This window comes from Betta splendens, chromosome 7 (genome assembly GCF_900634795.4).
Source record: "Betta splendens chromosome 7, fBetSpl5.4, whole genome shotgun sequence".
In the NCBI taxonomy this organism is placed as follows: domain Eukaryota; kingdom Metazoa; phylum Chordata; class Actinopteri; order Anabantiformes; family Osphronemidae; genus Betta; species Betta splendens.
Window position 1 is genome coordinate 4,915,220 of NC_040887.2, and position 13,591 is coordinate 4,928,810.

The 13,591-nt window shown below is 43.7% G+C and overlaps 2 protein-coding genes across 2 annotated transcripts in view; one reads left to right on the plus strand and one right to left on the minus strand.

Annotated features, from left to right (window-relative positions):
* Positions 1-592: 592 nt before the first annotated feature.
* zgc:153867 (uncharacterized protein LOC337226 homolog) lies at positions 593-6,440 on the plus strand. The gene is given in 7 exon segments (XM_029156501.2): positions 593-683; positions 686-783; positions 2,526-2,553; positions 3,953-4,096; positions 4,177-4,350; positions 4,549-4,626; positions 5,940-6,440. Coding segments are annotated over 7 exon segments (627 nt in total). The 5' UTR covers positions 593-607; the 3' UTR covers positions 5,969-6,440.
* A 1,508-nt stretch (positions 6,441-7,948) lies between these two features.
* The window catches only part of c1ql4a (complement component 1, q subcomponent-like 4), an 8,359-nt gene continuing 2,716 nt past the window's right edge, over positions 7,949-13,591 (minus strand). Inside the window, exon 3 of the mRNA XM_029156500.3 lies at positions 7,949-9,170. Within this exon, the coding sequence (XP_029012333.1) occupies positions 8,991-9,170 (180 nt within the window). The 3' untranslated portion in view covers positions 7,949-8,990. The remainder of the gene's footprint in view (positions 9,171-13,591) is intronic.

Consider the following 13,591-nt stretch of genomic DNA (forward strand, 5'->3'; position numbering starts at 1 on the left):
ATTCACTCTGCTTGAATGAATAAAAAAAAGTTGCATCCCACCTCCACTGACACTACTAGCATCATCATCATCTCAACATGTAAAGTAGCAATGTTGCTGGGAACTTTGTCCATTCCCAGAGAAAAAGACAGGAGACAATTTATTTATGTGTTACCATATAGAAATACTTTAAATTAGCTGCATTATAGGTCAATAAATAGTAACAAACATGTACCTCATATTATTACACCTGTTGTTGCATTTTACACACAGAATATGTTGGTGTAACACAGAGAACTGCGAGGGCTGTTTCACTCCTTCACACACATTTCTGACCCAGATACTGTAAGTGTGTTTGCAAGTCAAACAGCTGCGAGTCTTTGCAGATCAGCTCTCTCTTTATTTTACAGTCAGCCTTCCATCTTGACTCCTCCTACGGTTTGCTTCACTCACTCATTCCATAAATCCATCTCCAGCCCCCGAGAGCACTATCAGCATCATCAACCTGTTCTGCTCTCATCTACCCCCTCCCTGCCTTATACACAGCTGGCACACTTTACCGCATAGCTCCATACTGTATCTCTTTTCAGCAGCTGGTGCAGAGGTGTGACACCGTGTTTGTTGGGGAATGGCTCCTAAAAGAGAACCCTCCATCAAGAAGTCTCCTCCACCAGAGACCGAGCCCAGACTGGGTCCCCCTTACCCTGCCTACCTGTGACTCCTGCTGCTCCAAAATCAGTTCCAGAGCAGAAGCCTCGGATGCTGCGTCCCTCAGATTCTCCATTTGACCCAGCTACTTTAGAGGTGAGTGAGGTGGTATTATTTGGGTTACAAACCTAATGTGGGGCAGTCCTAAAATAGACTGCCAAACATTGTACATACAGTGAATGTGAGTAGAAACACAGATTAGGGATTTGCTATTAAGCAAATATTAGTATTCTGAGTCCAAACAGACTTTGGAAGAATTTGGGTAGAGATAACAACAAGCGCTCCTCCGTTGTAAATGTCAGAAACTATCTAGTGAATCGCTTTGATATCATGACCACTGTAAAAAAAAGATACATTTTTACATTGAATAATGCCATCAAAGTATATTGTAAGGCAAAAACATGTCAAGCATGGAACAAATTGTAAATGACACTATTTTATTTACATCTAAATCTGTCCCACATTAGAGTTTGCAGCACTCAGTTGCTTTAGGTTTGCCAAAGGCTTTAGCTATGCTTCCATCTTCAAGCGCCTCTTTAACTGTGTGTGCTGCATGACATAATGCTGTGTCCCATTTAGCCTGTGAGGATATGTGGGTCATGTTAGACACCCACTTCCACTTACTGTGGAATCACACGTGTGACAAGAGACAAGAATCTCCGAGGGGAAGGACACTGTGCTAAGCTGTTGAAATATGTGCAGTCAATTTACGATCTCACCAGCATAATGTTATCCATTACTCCTGTATTCAAGAGATATCGTGGATCAATTTCAAAACACAAAATGACAGATAGCATGACACGATAACACTTTAACAATAATCAATAAAACCTGAATTGCAGATAGGTCAAAACGCTTGTAAAAATGAGTAGTTAAAAGTAAAAAAAACGAGTAGTTAGGACAGAGTAATTAAAGGTATTGATCCATGAATGTATCACCTTAAAAATAAAATAAATTGTTGAGCGAGTTTTAGGTCAATAAAGGAGGTGAGTGGATCGCAGGACAAACCCAGCTCTCTGCTTCTATATATGGAGCGACGCTCTCTGCCAACGATTCAGCTGAGATGCTGTGCGTGTCGACGTCATGACGCAAGGCCGACGTCATGACGCAGAACCGCCAGAGGCTTCTCCCTCTGCGCGTCGTTCATAGCCGTCACATTCTTTGGTCTGCCGTTTCGGACACACCTCAGCAGATACAGCCATGGTGGGTTTTGCGTTTCGCTCGACTTAACTCGTATTTCCACCCTTCTTGTGTGTTTATCTCCAAGTGTTGGCTTTGGAAGAAAACAGCTTTAGCACGCTACGAGCGTTAAGATGCATTTGAATGTCTGAAATGATCGCTGGCTACTAGCGGAAGTGCAACTTCTGAGAAGCTAACGTTAGCTAGTCGTAGATAAATTTAGCAGGCTTACAGTATTTTCCTTAATGCCGACACAACGCTTGCGTATACGTTATTTGTTGTTCAGAATGCTGTAGTTGTGTAGTACCATGTTTGGTTTAATCTAGCTAATTGACAAAGTGATTATAAAGGAGTCGGACTTTAAGCTAGCGTTTGGCCGTGTAAGGAACCTCTTTCATGCAGCCTGATTTCTCTTTGAACAGTCTGACTTCGCGGAAGATCAAATCGCTGGTGAGTTTTAAGTTTGCGTTTATTATGTTCTGTTTTGCATGTTTTTCTTCTTGCTGGGTTCAGGTGACACTTGGTCCTGTATTTCCTCTATCATCCTGCTCTATGCCCGCCTCGCTCAACTTGGTAGTCGTGGCTCAACGCTAAGTTTTCCTCCTTTTATTTCCTTACGTTTTCATCACTTCCCACTTGCAACTGCTTGTCCTTTTCAGATTGAATTTAACCTGGAACAGATCCATGGTAAGTCAGTCGAAAGGCCCAAAAGTGTGCAGATTTGATGGCGGATGGCAATATTAAGTGTTTAGGGTGTTATCAGCATGTAGATTTTTGTAGACACATTGTTGTAAATGCCAGTTAAAGTTGCTTGGCACATCAAACATGTAACCTTAAGACCCTTACCAGCTTTACGGTGTATTGCAGTGTTTTGTTTGTGTTTATTCGTACGTTAACCGCGAAACCAAACAGTGTATTTCTGTTTTCATAAAGTCTTGCATTGTTAGACTGTAGTCATCTGTAGTGTGTTACTTTGCCTGTTATCTTTTTAAATGGCTCATCTCCACAAGCGTGTCCTTTTTTGGTGCTGGATGCAGCACTGGATGGTTTTTGTCCAGGAGCTGGTTTGTTTAATCGTCGTTGACATAATAGGCTATAGCTAATCTTACTCTCCTCCTACTTTCCTCCACTCCTCCAATACCAAATATGGTGTTAGGAAAAGTGCTCGCAGGCCAGAAGGGAAGAGGCACATTCCTGAGAACAGGAAAAGCTACACAACAGTGCCTGAGCTTTTTTGGGGGAAGAATAAGTTGTCTATAACATCTGGAACAGTGCACCACCCAGATATTGAGTAATCCCCTGCCTTCATTACTATTTCACTGTTGAATTAATCTTTATTAATGGCAGTTGATTAGGTATAGTCCACAACAACAATGCTCAGTTTTTGTTCAAGGAAAGCTTGATGTGGATTGTATAGCTCACTGCTGTATTGGGTAGCTAAGATTATTAAATATTCATGTTGAAGTGGAGTTGGAAAACATCATGGGTATCAAATGAAGCTTTAAAAGAATAATTGGTGCGATGCTGACCAGCAGTTGTTGGACTATCCAGATAAGTATAGATAGACAGGAGTCACAGATTAAAGCTTGTAAATGATACTTATTTTTGACTTTAGACTTTTTGAACAAAACCACGCCACATTTTCACGCACATGTGATGTACGACCTGTATTATTGTAAATGTAAGGGTTTGTTTGAGGTCTTTAGAGATGGGCATTTCGTTATGGTGTTTTGGACCCTGCTTGCTTTAAAAAAAAAGGCAAAACCAGAGTTTAACCACTTCTCACAGCTTCTGTCTTCATTAGCCTGCTTGTTCTTATTGTCTGATGTTTTCATATCCTTTTGGTGCGGTGTGTGTGTGTGTGTGTGTGTGTGTGTGTGTGTGTGTGTGTGTGTGTGTGTGTGTGTGTGTGTGTGTGTGTGTGTGTGTGTGTGTGTGTGTGTGTGTGTGTGTGTGTGTGTGTGTGTGTGTGTGTGTGTGTGTGTGTGTGTGTGTGTGTATTTTTTTTTTTTTTATTCCATATATATTTATCATTTAACCTATTATCTTCAGTTTAATTTTGTCATGCACCTTTTGTGTCCTACAGAGTTTAAGGAGTCATTCCTGCTGTTTGACAGAACAGGAGATGGGAAGATCAGCTATAGTCAGTGCGGAGATGTCATGCGGGCCCTGGGGCAAAACCCTGTCAATGCTGAGGTGCTCAAGGTCCTGGGCAACCCTAAGGCTGACGGTGAGAGGAAGTGATATGTATGTATTGAGATAAAAATTCAGACCTGACTTATTTATTGGGTTCTTTGTTTCTTTTCACAGAGATGAACATCAAGATGCTTGACTTTGAGCAGTTCCTGCCTATGTTCCAGGCAATTGCAAAGAATAAAGATCAGGGATCCATGGAAGACTTTGTGGAAGGATTACGTGTCTTTGATAAGGAGGGCAATGGCACAGTAATGGGAGCAGAGATACGTCATGTCCTCACTACACTAGGCAAGTTTTACTCTTGAATTATTAATGTGTACATATTAACTGCAAGCACCAGTGTACCTGTCATCAGAAATGTATTGTGCTCTATATGTAATATATAACATTAATTGTAATAATATTCTGATTTATTAAATAGCTTCTTTTGCCAAAAAATCTCCTAAATCCTTCACTAATCAAACTTTATTTTGAATTTTTTTTTAGGTGAGAAAATGACAGAGGAGGAAGTGGAGATGCTTGTGGCAGGACATGAAGATGCAAATGGATGCATCAATTATGAAGGTGAGGTAAAAAAAATGAAGCAACTGTCAAGAAGAACGATGCTGTCTACAGGCTGAGTCTGTCTGAGGCCGTAACCAGAAACTGTTCCCCATTCCCAATGTGGCAACAAATCCGTGTGCTTATGTTCAGTAGAAGTGAGATATTGTGCAGTTGCCAACATAAGTCATTTAACAAGTAATTGGAAATATTTTAGGCACTTAAAAGGTTGTTACTCTTGGTTTGGGTCTTTATAATGGTCTTTATAATTAAGTTGTGGTCAACTTACAGTCTGTTAACTGTTCTTCCTCCACAGCATTTGTTCGTCACATCATGTCAGGCTGAGGGATGGTACGGTCACTGGGTATACTGTGAGGCTGCACCTCCAGGCTTTCCTACCTTTTAGTTACTAAATATTCCTTCCCATCAGACCATCCTAACACTAATCAGCTACAGTTGCTCTCTTCATATTGGGGAAACGGGAGCTGTTGCATAGGTGCCTGTGGGAAGCCTGGTGGTCCCTCTCACCTTTCATCCTAAGGCTCTGACCCATGTGTAGCCTCCTGCTGTTTTGTTTCTCTTTCCTGCAGCCCTCTGTCTTGTCCCCTGGCTGCAGCATGGCCCTCTGCATGTGTCTGAAACCCCCCTCAGTTACTAAGGGGAAATGGTGGACACACAAGGAAGAAACTGGCCTGTTTTAGAGAGAGCCTGGTGGCCACGGTCTGCTCATTTTGGGCAGATTACAGTGGTGCATGTCATTGGTGGTATATTGATAGGCCTTTCCTTCTGTTGGTGTCATATGGGCTGTTCTTTCCTTAGCCATTGAATTAAATGTGAGTTGCAGATGTTTTCATATTTCAGTATAGCCACCTTTTTTGAGGGTGGACCAGTCCCCTTTTCTACTAACCAGAGAGTGGCAATGAGTTGCTTTAATGCTGATTGTTTTCTCTACTGATTATATATTTTTTTTTAGCTGGCCGCTTTGACTGGACTGTAGCTCCCTTTTTAATCTTCTCTTTTCTCTGCTTCTCAGCCAGAGCGAAACGTAAAGCAGAGATGGCTTCTCTAACAGCTATTCTTGGATCATAGACACAGCCAAGTGCTTAGGCTGAATATGAAAAAGACTGTTAACCTCACCTTTTATTTCCCTCGGTACCCATTTCAACTCTTTTTGTCTGGATGAGCAGGACTTTGGAGATCTTTCTCCAGATACAGCATCTCCCACCCAGCGCTTGGCTGGATGAGGGTTGGAGCATAGCTCCACATGCTGTAGCTGTTGAGAAAATCTCTGACATGTGCATCATGAAATTTTACATTTGCCTTTATCTGTTTTACAGAACTGGTCAGGATGGTGATGAACGGGTGAAGACAAAGACATCCCTTTTTTTTTACCTGTTGCCCCTTTTTTGCATCTGGCTTTTACATCTCCAGCCCTTATCCTGAATTAGTTTTGTTTAAGTGCCTTCACATTCCCCCAACAAGATGATGATTCTGGCCATTGGTGTTCAGACAGTTCACACAGTCTCCAATCTGGATTCATTATGTGCTTGCATTGTTTGCAATTCCATTCTAATATGCAGCACTGGAGTAAACACAAATTGATGGTGATACACTGTAACTATTGATACTAGAATCAGTGTAAAAGGGACTTTAATATATGTATACAGAATACTGTCAGCAACATATTTTACTGTATCATTGATTAAACTTGCTTTGGCTGAGAAACGTGTTCTTAATTCTGCGGCAAAGTCAAAGCCATGTTGGTAGTAAGAAACATTTCATGCGTTTTGACTTCCCAGCTATGTTGCTGCTTTTAAATAAACATTTCCTTAAAAATATCTTGGGTGTTCGATTAAAAGGAATGAGGTAATTCTGTCTATTTGGTACTGTTGCTGTGTGGACACAAGGGGGCAGTGTTGCTTCTGAAAGTGAAAAGATTAAACTGACGCGTTTAACACCACGGTATATCCTATGCTACTGCGAATGAAATTAGTCTATTTTTGCCTCTAAATTTTAATGGAGCCAAAATTTCAGGATGAATGTTTTTTGTGACCATGTTGTAAATCTTCAACCTGTGATTAACAAAGTGCTTCTATATAAGCCATAGAAAGCTGTTTGGTGTCTTCCTGACCTTTTCATTTTCCTCACAAGCAGCCACAACTATTTCCCCTCATTAGGCACCGCAGCTACCATTGTGGAGCCTGTGTGTGTTGGGGGGTCAGAAGGGTGTCATAGTCCACTGCTGAATAGGTTGTCCACTAATTACTCTCTGTGTGTGTATGTGTGTAGTCGATGGAAGTCAAGGCTATTGATTATTTTAATCCTCCTATTTGTGAGTCTGTGATCCTCATGGCTCTGCATTCGACAGGGGAATCACTAATGGGCCTCAGCGCAGCCTGTCTCAGACCTCACCCCATCCAATTAACTTTCAACTGGAATCGGCCGGGGGCTGGGCCCAGGCACGGCGCAGCTACATCCCTCCTTCTCTCAGGCGCAACAGATTCACCAAAATCCTTTAAGTCCAGAATACCGTCAGTTCTCCACTCTAATTAGATATTTTCACTTTTAGCCAATAATGTGAGAGGTATTCTCAGTAACGCGGCGATGGTGGTTCTCCCTCTTTTAGGAACTGCTCAAGTAGCAGTTTGAAGATGATGACTCCTTTAATAAAGTCCTGTAATTAAGTGTGCATGAAATAAAATGACACCCACAGTGTCATGGCTGGAATGGCATTATGATTAAAAGGAAGGACGAAAAAAGAGGCAAATAATTGACATCAACTAATAATCAATTAAGACGTTCTTCGGGCAAAAATGCCCAAATCAACTCTTTAGCCTTTCCAACATTGGTGTTATGAGGGACATATATATAGAGAGAGACTATGTGTGTGTGTACTGTATACCATAATTAAATTCTCTTTTTGCCAAAATGTATTTCCCATTGCAGATGGGCCTTGCAACAAATTACCTTGGTTGAAACTTTAATAAGAAATGACACGAGTGACTGTATGAAACCCTGGAGCGCTATGTTTTGTTTGTACAATTGATCACTTCATTGTTACATTCAGAAAGTGGCTGGATTTTGTAGATCCTGTGTGTATTAAAGGGTTGGATCGATAGAGAGGTATTAATGTTTGTGTCTTAGACTGTGTCTTAAGATATATTGGAAATCCATGTTGTCGCAGGATTCGATCTGGGCTCTAAGTCCACGCAGCCGTGTCATCTCTCCAATTCTCCGCCGTCAATCCAAATGGCCACCGCAAAGAAAAGTGAGCAAGGGAATGCATGTGTTTATGAGTCTAACCTGTACGTGGCTTCGCTCAGCCACAACAAGAACGCAGACAAAGTAGGTATCCAGTAAGTGTTTTAATAGGAATATTATCTACTCGACCTATTCCACATTCCAGACAGCCCATCTCAAGATTACTGTGTTTATACATGTGATAACACTCTGACAGGTCTCTCAAAAATAAAGTACTAAGCAGGTATAGCAGTTTAATTATAGCCATGGCTCTGTAACATATTATACAACATTTAATGTCAGTAAAACGCTGCAGCATTCACGTCTTTTCTGCCCCAGTGTCTGTTTATATCCACTCAAACGCAGTGACATACACTCACATGCACGCACACAGAATAGTGCCAAAATAAAAGCTAGCTGGCGAACTTCACCACACCACGTGCCGTCCGTGACGCGTGTTCACGTGTCTTGTCATGATGATGAACAGGAAAGCAAAATTCAAACGTGTGCGTTCGTGGAGATGGTCTCAGTCGGCGGCTGTCGCAGCGAAGGTTTAATCCACGTCGTCTGCGCTTCTCTTTGAAGCACGGGCCAAAATATTTCACATAGATCACTTCCGACAGAAAGGAGGGCCTTTGATCAGAGGTCATAGGGATGAGTGAGCAGGTACGTGGTGGATGCTGTTACAGATTGGAATACATTAAGTGTGCGTTTGTCATCTTGGGCGGCTCGTTTAGTCGCACTCCCGCCGTCAGACTGATGGTGACTCCAGCTCTCACGACGTCAGTTAATATGAAACACATTATAATACTTGAGACATTTCAGAGCCACAACGTGCAAGTTATGTGCAGTTACACCGTACTGTACATATTCAGAAATTTCTATTTGCACACAATGGGAGCCAATAAATGTGGCGGCTCATGATGACTGGCTCAATTTCACACGATTTGACTTAATCCCACTTCTCTTTGATTTTTGTTTGAGCCACACTAGCCTGTTGTAAATCTCATGATGTGTGGGCGTGTATGTGTGTGTGTGTGTGTGTGTGTGTGTGTGTATGTATGTGTCTGCATGAATTTGCATACATACATGTGAGTGTGGCTCTGTCTCCCTCTGACCGCTCCCCTCTCAGCGAGGGAGGATTAGGCTCAGTCTGGGTAGATGAGGAAGCCGGAGAAGGTGCTGTACTTGTTTGTGTTGCCTCCGTGGACCTTCCCTCCGTCCAGCTGCACGCACACCTCATCGCCCACGTCCAAATGCAGGATCACACTGTTGGAGGCGTAGTCGTAATTCTGATCAGCGTCCTGAGCGATGGCGCTGGCTCTCACCTGTCAGCCGCAGAGGACGCGCGCATTGACAATTAGAACACGCGCACAAGTGAACAAACACTTCCAAATGTCACAGTCACTTGTACTTAACAGCTCCAGGCCTTTAAAAGCAAACGGAACAATCCCATTCTCTTCCTTTATCACATTTAGTTTTGTCAAGCTTTGGCAAAATTTTTTATTAACAGCCTTCAAGGTGTGACGTCGCCTCCGCATTCACTGTGGATAAAGAAACAGACGAGAGCGTGACCTCTGACCCCAGAGGGGGACGGAAAACACAGACATTGTGCCTCCTATTGATCAGCTGTGGCTTAGCGCCGGTGGGTGGAGACCTGATTGGGCTGTGGAGATAAGCGGACCCACTGGGAGCAACAGGTCGTCTGTGGGGAAACCAGCTCAGCCACGAAACAGCATCGCTATCCGCACCAGCTATTGACCTGTTGCTTATGATCTTGGTCCAGCTCAATATGCACGATATCGAGTGGCTACGCCTGAGCCAGACAGCTTTACATTGGCATGCCATGTGTGAGTTCGGTCTTATTGACCCAGCAGCAGTGCATCTTTGCTTGTTTGTTAACATCTTTAAATAGCTTGGTTAATTGTGAACATTTATGTAGATCTAGTTAGAGTTACTATTGTAAAAGGGAACTGAATTTGTCAGTTAATTTGTTTGTGGTAAATATTTTATTATTACTAAAATAAAATAAATCCCAGGAGTATCGAAGACGAGGCAGCGTTACAAAACCTCCTAAGTATGATATATCAATAATTCTGGTGTAGCAGCTCCAATCATCAGACATATGTCAGCCATCATTGGCCTTGTGTCTGGCTCAGTGTCCATCCACGGTGGGAGCGCTCAATCTATGTCAGCAGCCCAGACAGGCCACGCACATTTCCATGACAGCCACAGAATATGATCTGCAATTCAACTACCATCATGTCATTCCCATCGCTGGGACTCCTTTTTCCCCAACGAGCATGCATCAATTTGAAAACAGTCAATCACAGAGCAACCGAGCCTGAATTACTGTAACTAAGAATGATGTTTCCCCCTCTGCACCCATACATTTGGCCCTGGTGAGAGCAGGCTTTACAAATTCAAATTAAAACCAACCATTGCTGGTGTTTGGATTCTACAACAGTCTCATTTCAGCAGATTTTAGACTGTGTAGACCTCAGGGCCAGCAAAGCAAACTAATAAACAAAGGGAAATACACAAACAGCTGCACTGCATAATCTGGTTGTGTTGTCAGTATTTATAGTGCATTTGGTTGACTTCTATGTATTTGCAGTGTTTTTTACTACCAAATATATTCCGTTAAATACATAAATTTGACTGTTTGTGAATGCTTGGTGTATTTAAACATCTACCCTTTTTACAAACCAACTCTCAATAAGAGAAGCAATCCACTGTCATGTGCAAAGGTTATATTGTTGTTCTGCTTGAATGTGTAGTGACAGCCAATACCCCATTTGCATGTGTGGATGCTTCTGACAGGGTTGACGTTGTGACTTCCCAGCAGCCCCATGTCATTGTGCTCATTATATTGGCCAAACACTGTGACAATCTCTGATTTTCATGATGTAATGCAGGGATTTGCTGTTGGATTTTGTACAGTGTAAAGATTCCAACTCAGCCCAGGTATTATTTCCAATACATTTACATCGACATATGTGTATATTACGCATTTGTTGCACAGATGAATAATGCAAGTCTATATCTATTAAACACTGGACAGACAGAGAGGCATCAGAGAGCCAAGGTAGGATTAGGACAGGAAGCCAACAGAGAAGACGGATCCGTGTGAACCCGGCAGCACACTGCGCTGATCCTGGAGCTGGAGGGTTGTGAGCCGTGAGGCAGGGCCCCCAGGGCTCGCCCGTGGCTGTCTCCGTCTCCGCCTAGCCCTTTCATTATAGGGCCTCCGGTAAACACGCCTGGGAGCGTGGGGGCCACAGCGCTCGGGGGGGGGGGGGGGGGGGGTGCTTGTGATGGTGGGGATGTGGGGAGCAGCTGCAGTGTCATTTTCTATACCGGCGGATGTGTGGCTCAGAAGACAGACAGGGATGGACAAAAAAAAAGAATGAGGTGAAACACACACACACACATACACACACACAACAAAAACAAGGGCTGGAGGGTTTGACGAAGGAGGGAGGGGGCCTGGAGGAACAAACTGATCAAGCAAGGCTGTTTTGTGAGGCCAGGGAGGTGTGGGGGTATATGGAGTCTGTTTTATCTGTGGTGTTGTGCTCCACTGGTAATAAAACTGACAGGGTTCATTCACTGTGATATACTGACCTCTTAGAGCGGAGACAATAGAAAAGTAGCTGTTAAACTTACCTAGGGGACTCCAGCACACTCCAGCGAGGCAGGGAACAGGGGTCATATTGTGGAAATAGAATATTTATTGAATAAGTTTCCTCTGGGAGTCCCGGGATTACATGGCGACAAGCAACTGGCATTGAACTGTGCAGTGGACTGCTGTGTATTATTAGCTTCAAACTGCAGCGCAATAATCACACGATGCATAGAATGAATGGAAATGATTTATCTGAACAAATGCTTTTAAACAGAGGTGAATTACTCTATTCAGATTGTTTATAGGCTTAGAAAAACAGCAAGAACTTGAATCCATGGAGCGAATTCTTCAATCTGTTCCCTTCGCTCTAAGACTAATTATATTTCACTGTGCCGTATCTACAGTATGCCTCTGTACTGGGAAAGTTAATGCAGGTAGCGGTCATTACAGCAAGTGATGACATTCTAACACCACTGTGTGAAATAAGTTGACCTTTATCTGAGCTATTAAAGGAGTCCATGAGACAAGGAAGAGAGTAAATGGGGGGCGAGCCGGTATCTGTTTGTCTACAATGCACACGGCATTATGAATATCAGTATAGGTGCACAGGGACGCAGCATGAGAGCGAGAAGGAGCAGGTGAGCGGCTCACGTGCCTGTTAATGAAGTGAAACGTCTCTTCTGAAGAATGGAGCCGCACTACAAAGTTAGAATATTAAGCGGCGTGAAGCTCATCTGCGCCTGACAGCGAATTAGGAACAGAATGATTAAAGCAGTGGGTGATATCACGTCCCAGGACGCACGGATTCATCATGTTTCCGAACTGCTTCGTCTAATCTGCTGTGGCGTTAACGCCGAGCTAACGCTAACGCTAACGCCGGACTCGTACGGCACGTCGTTAACAGTTCAATTAAAAACAGGGGGCTCCACTTCAGTCAGTCGCCCTCCCGGCTTTGAAGGCCTGTCACGCTGCAATGATTCGGGGAAAGCGAGGCGTGTGAGCAGGAAGGCTTCACAGAGTGGGGTTTAGTGAAGGTAATAGGTATCGGATCTGTAGGAATCCCTTGGAAGCCCCGCCACACTCAGCACATCCCTCCGAGACCCTGGCATCGCTTTGCACCGTGTGAGTGAGTCACACTCCTCAAACTGCACTACAATTAACATACAACCACTTAGAAATACAACATCCAACATCATCAGGTTTGTAAACACAGACTGGGTGTTTTCTGGTTGACTTGAATTGAAACAATAGGTTTCCACTGTCCATTGTCATGGTGCCTGATGTGATCACGGCCTTCACCACCAGCCTCTCTGATGCTCCACCCATGAGCATCCCATCAACCCACTCGTCTCCCTTTCACTGTTTCCAAATGAGCGTCTCAGTGTGTCCCTGTCGCGTGGAGCCCCTTGGGTTTGCGCCCAGTCTGCAGGTCTGGCTTCCCAGTACAGTCAAGCTTATGAGCGAGCCTATTTGATAAGATACAACACAATCTGCAGGACACGGTAGCAAATTGGTGACTGCTGCAGTGCTCTTTGTATTCAAATTCCCCAGTGAGCACACAACAGATCCAGCAAAGCTCCGGCACCTACGGCAACAGGAAAACAGAGCGTTTGAATGGGCCGACAGGACTGCAACCTGTCCAACAAGCAAAGCCCAGCCGCCGCCTGGCCTCGGGCAACGCAGCCGCCTGCCTCCGGGGCGGCACTGACTCCGAACATGATCAGGCATTCTGCGGCGTTTCATCCAGACGCAGCTCTGTGGAGGTGGATCCCTGTTAGGTGAGTGCTCTGTTTAACAGAGCTGTTTAAGGAGGCCACCTGCTGGGTGTCAGATGGACCCCAGTGAGGTTAAATAATTGAGCTGAGTGAAAAGATAATTAATGAAGAATCAATGAACGTGCTCGGGAGAGGTTGGGAGAGAGAAAATATGCTGGGACCTAATCTGAGACGGATAAATTATTTAGCAGCGAATGATGACTCCAATGACAACACAGGACACTGGACGTATTTCGCATTTGTGGTCTCATGCACATGCAGTCAAATAAAACGGTTAATGATGGAGGTGGAGTTTTACACCCCACCAAATTGAATGCAAATGAGTTATAGCGTCTTCTGGTGAAGA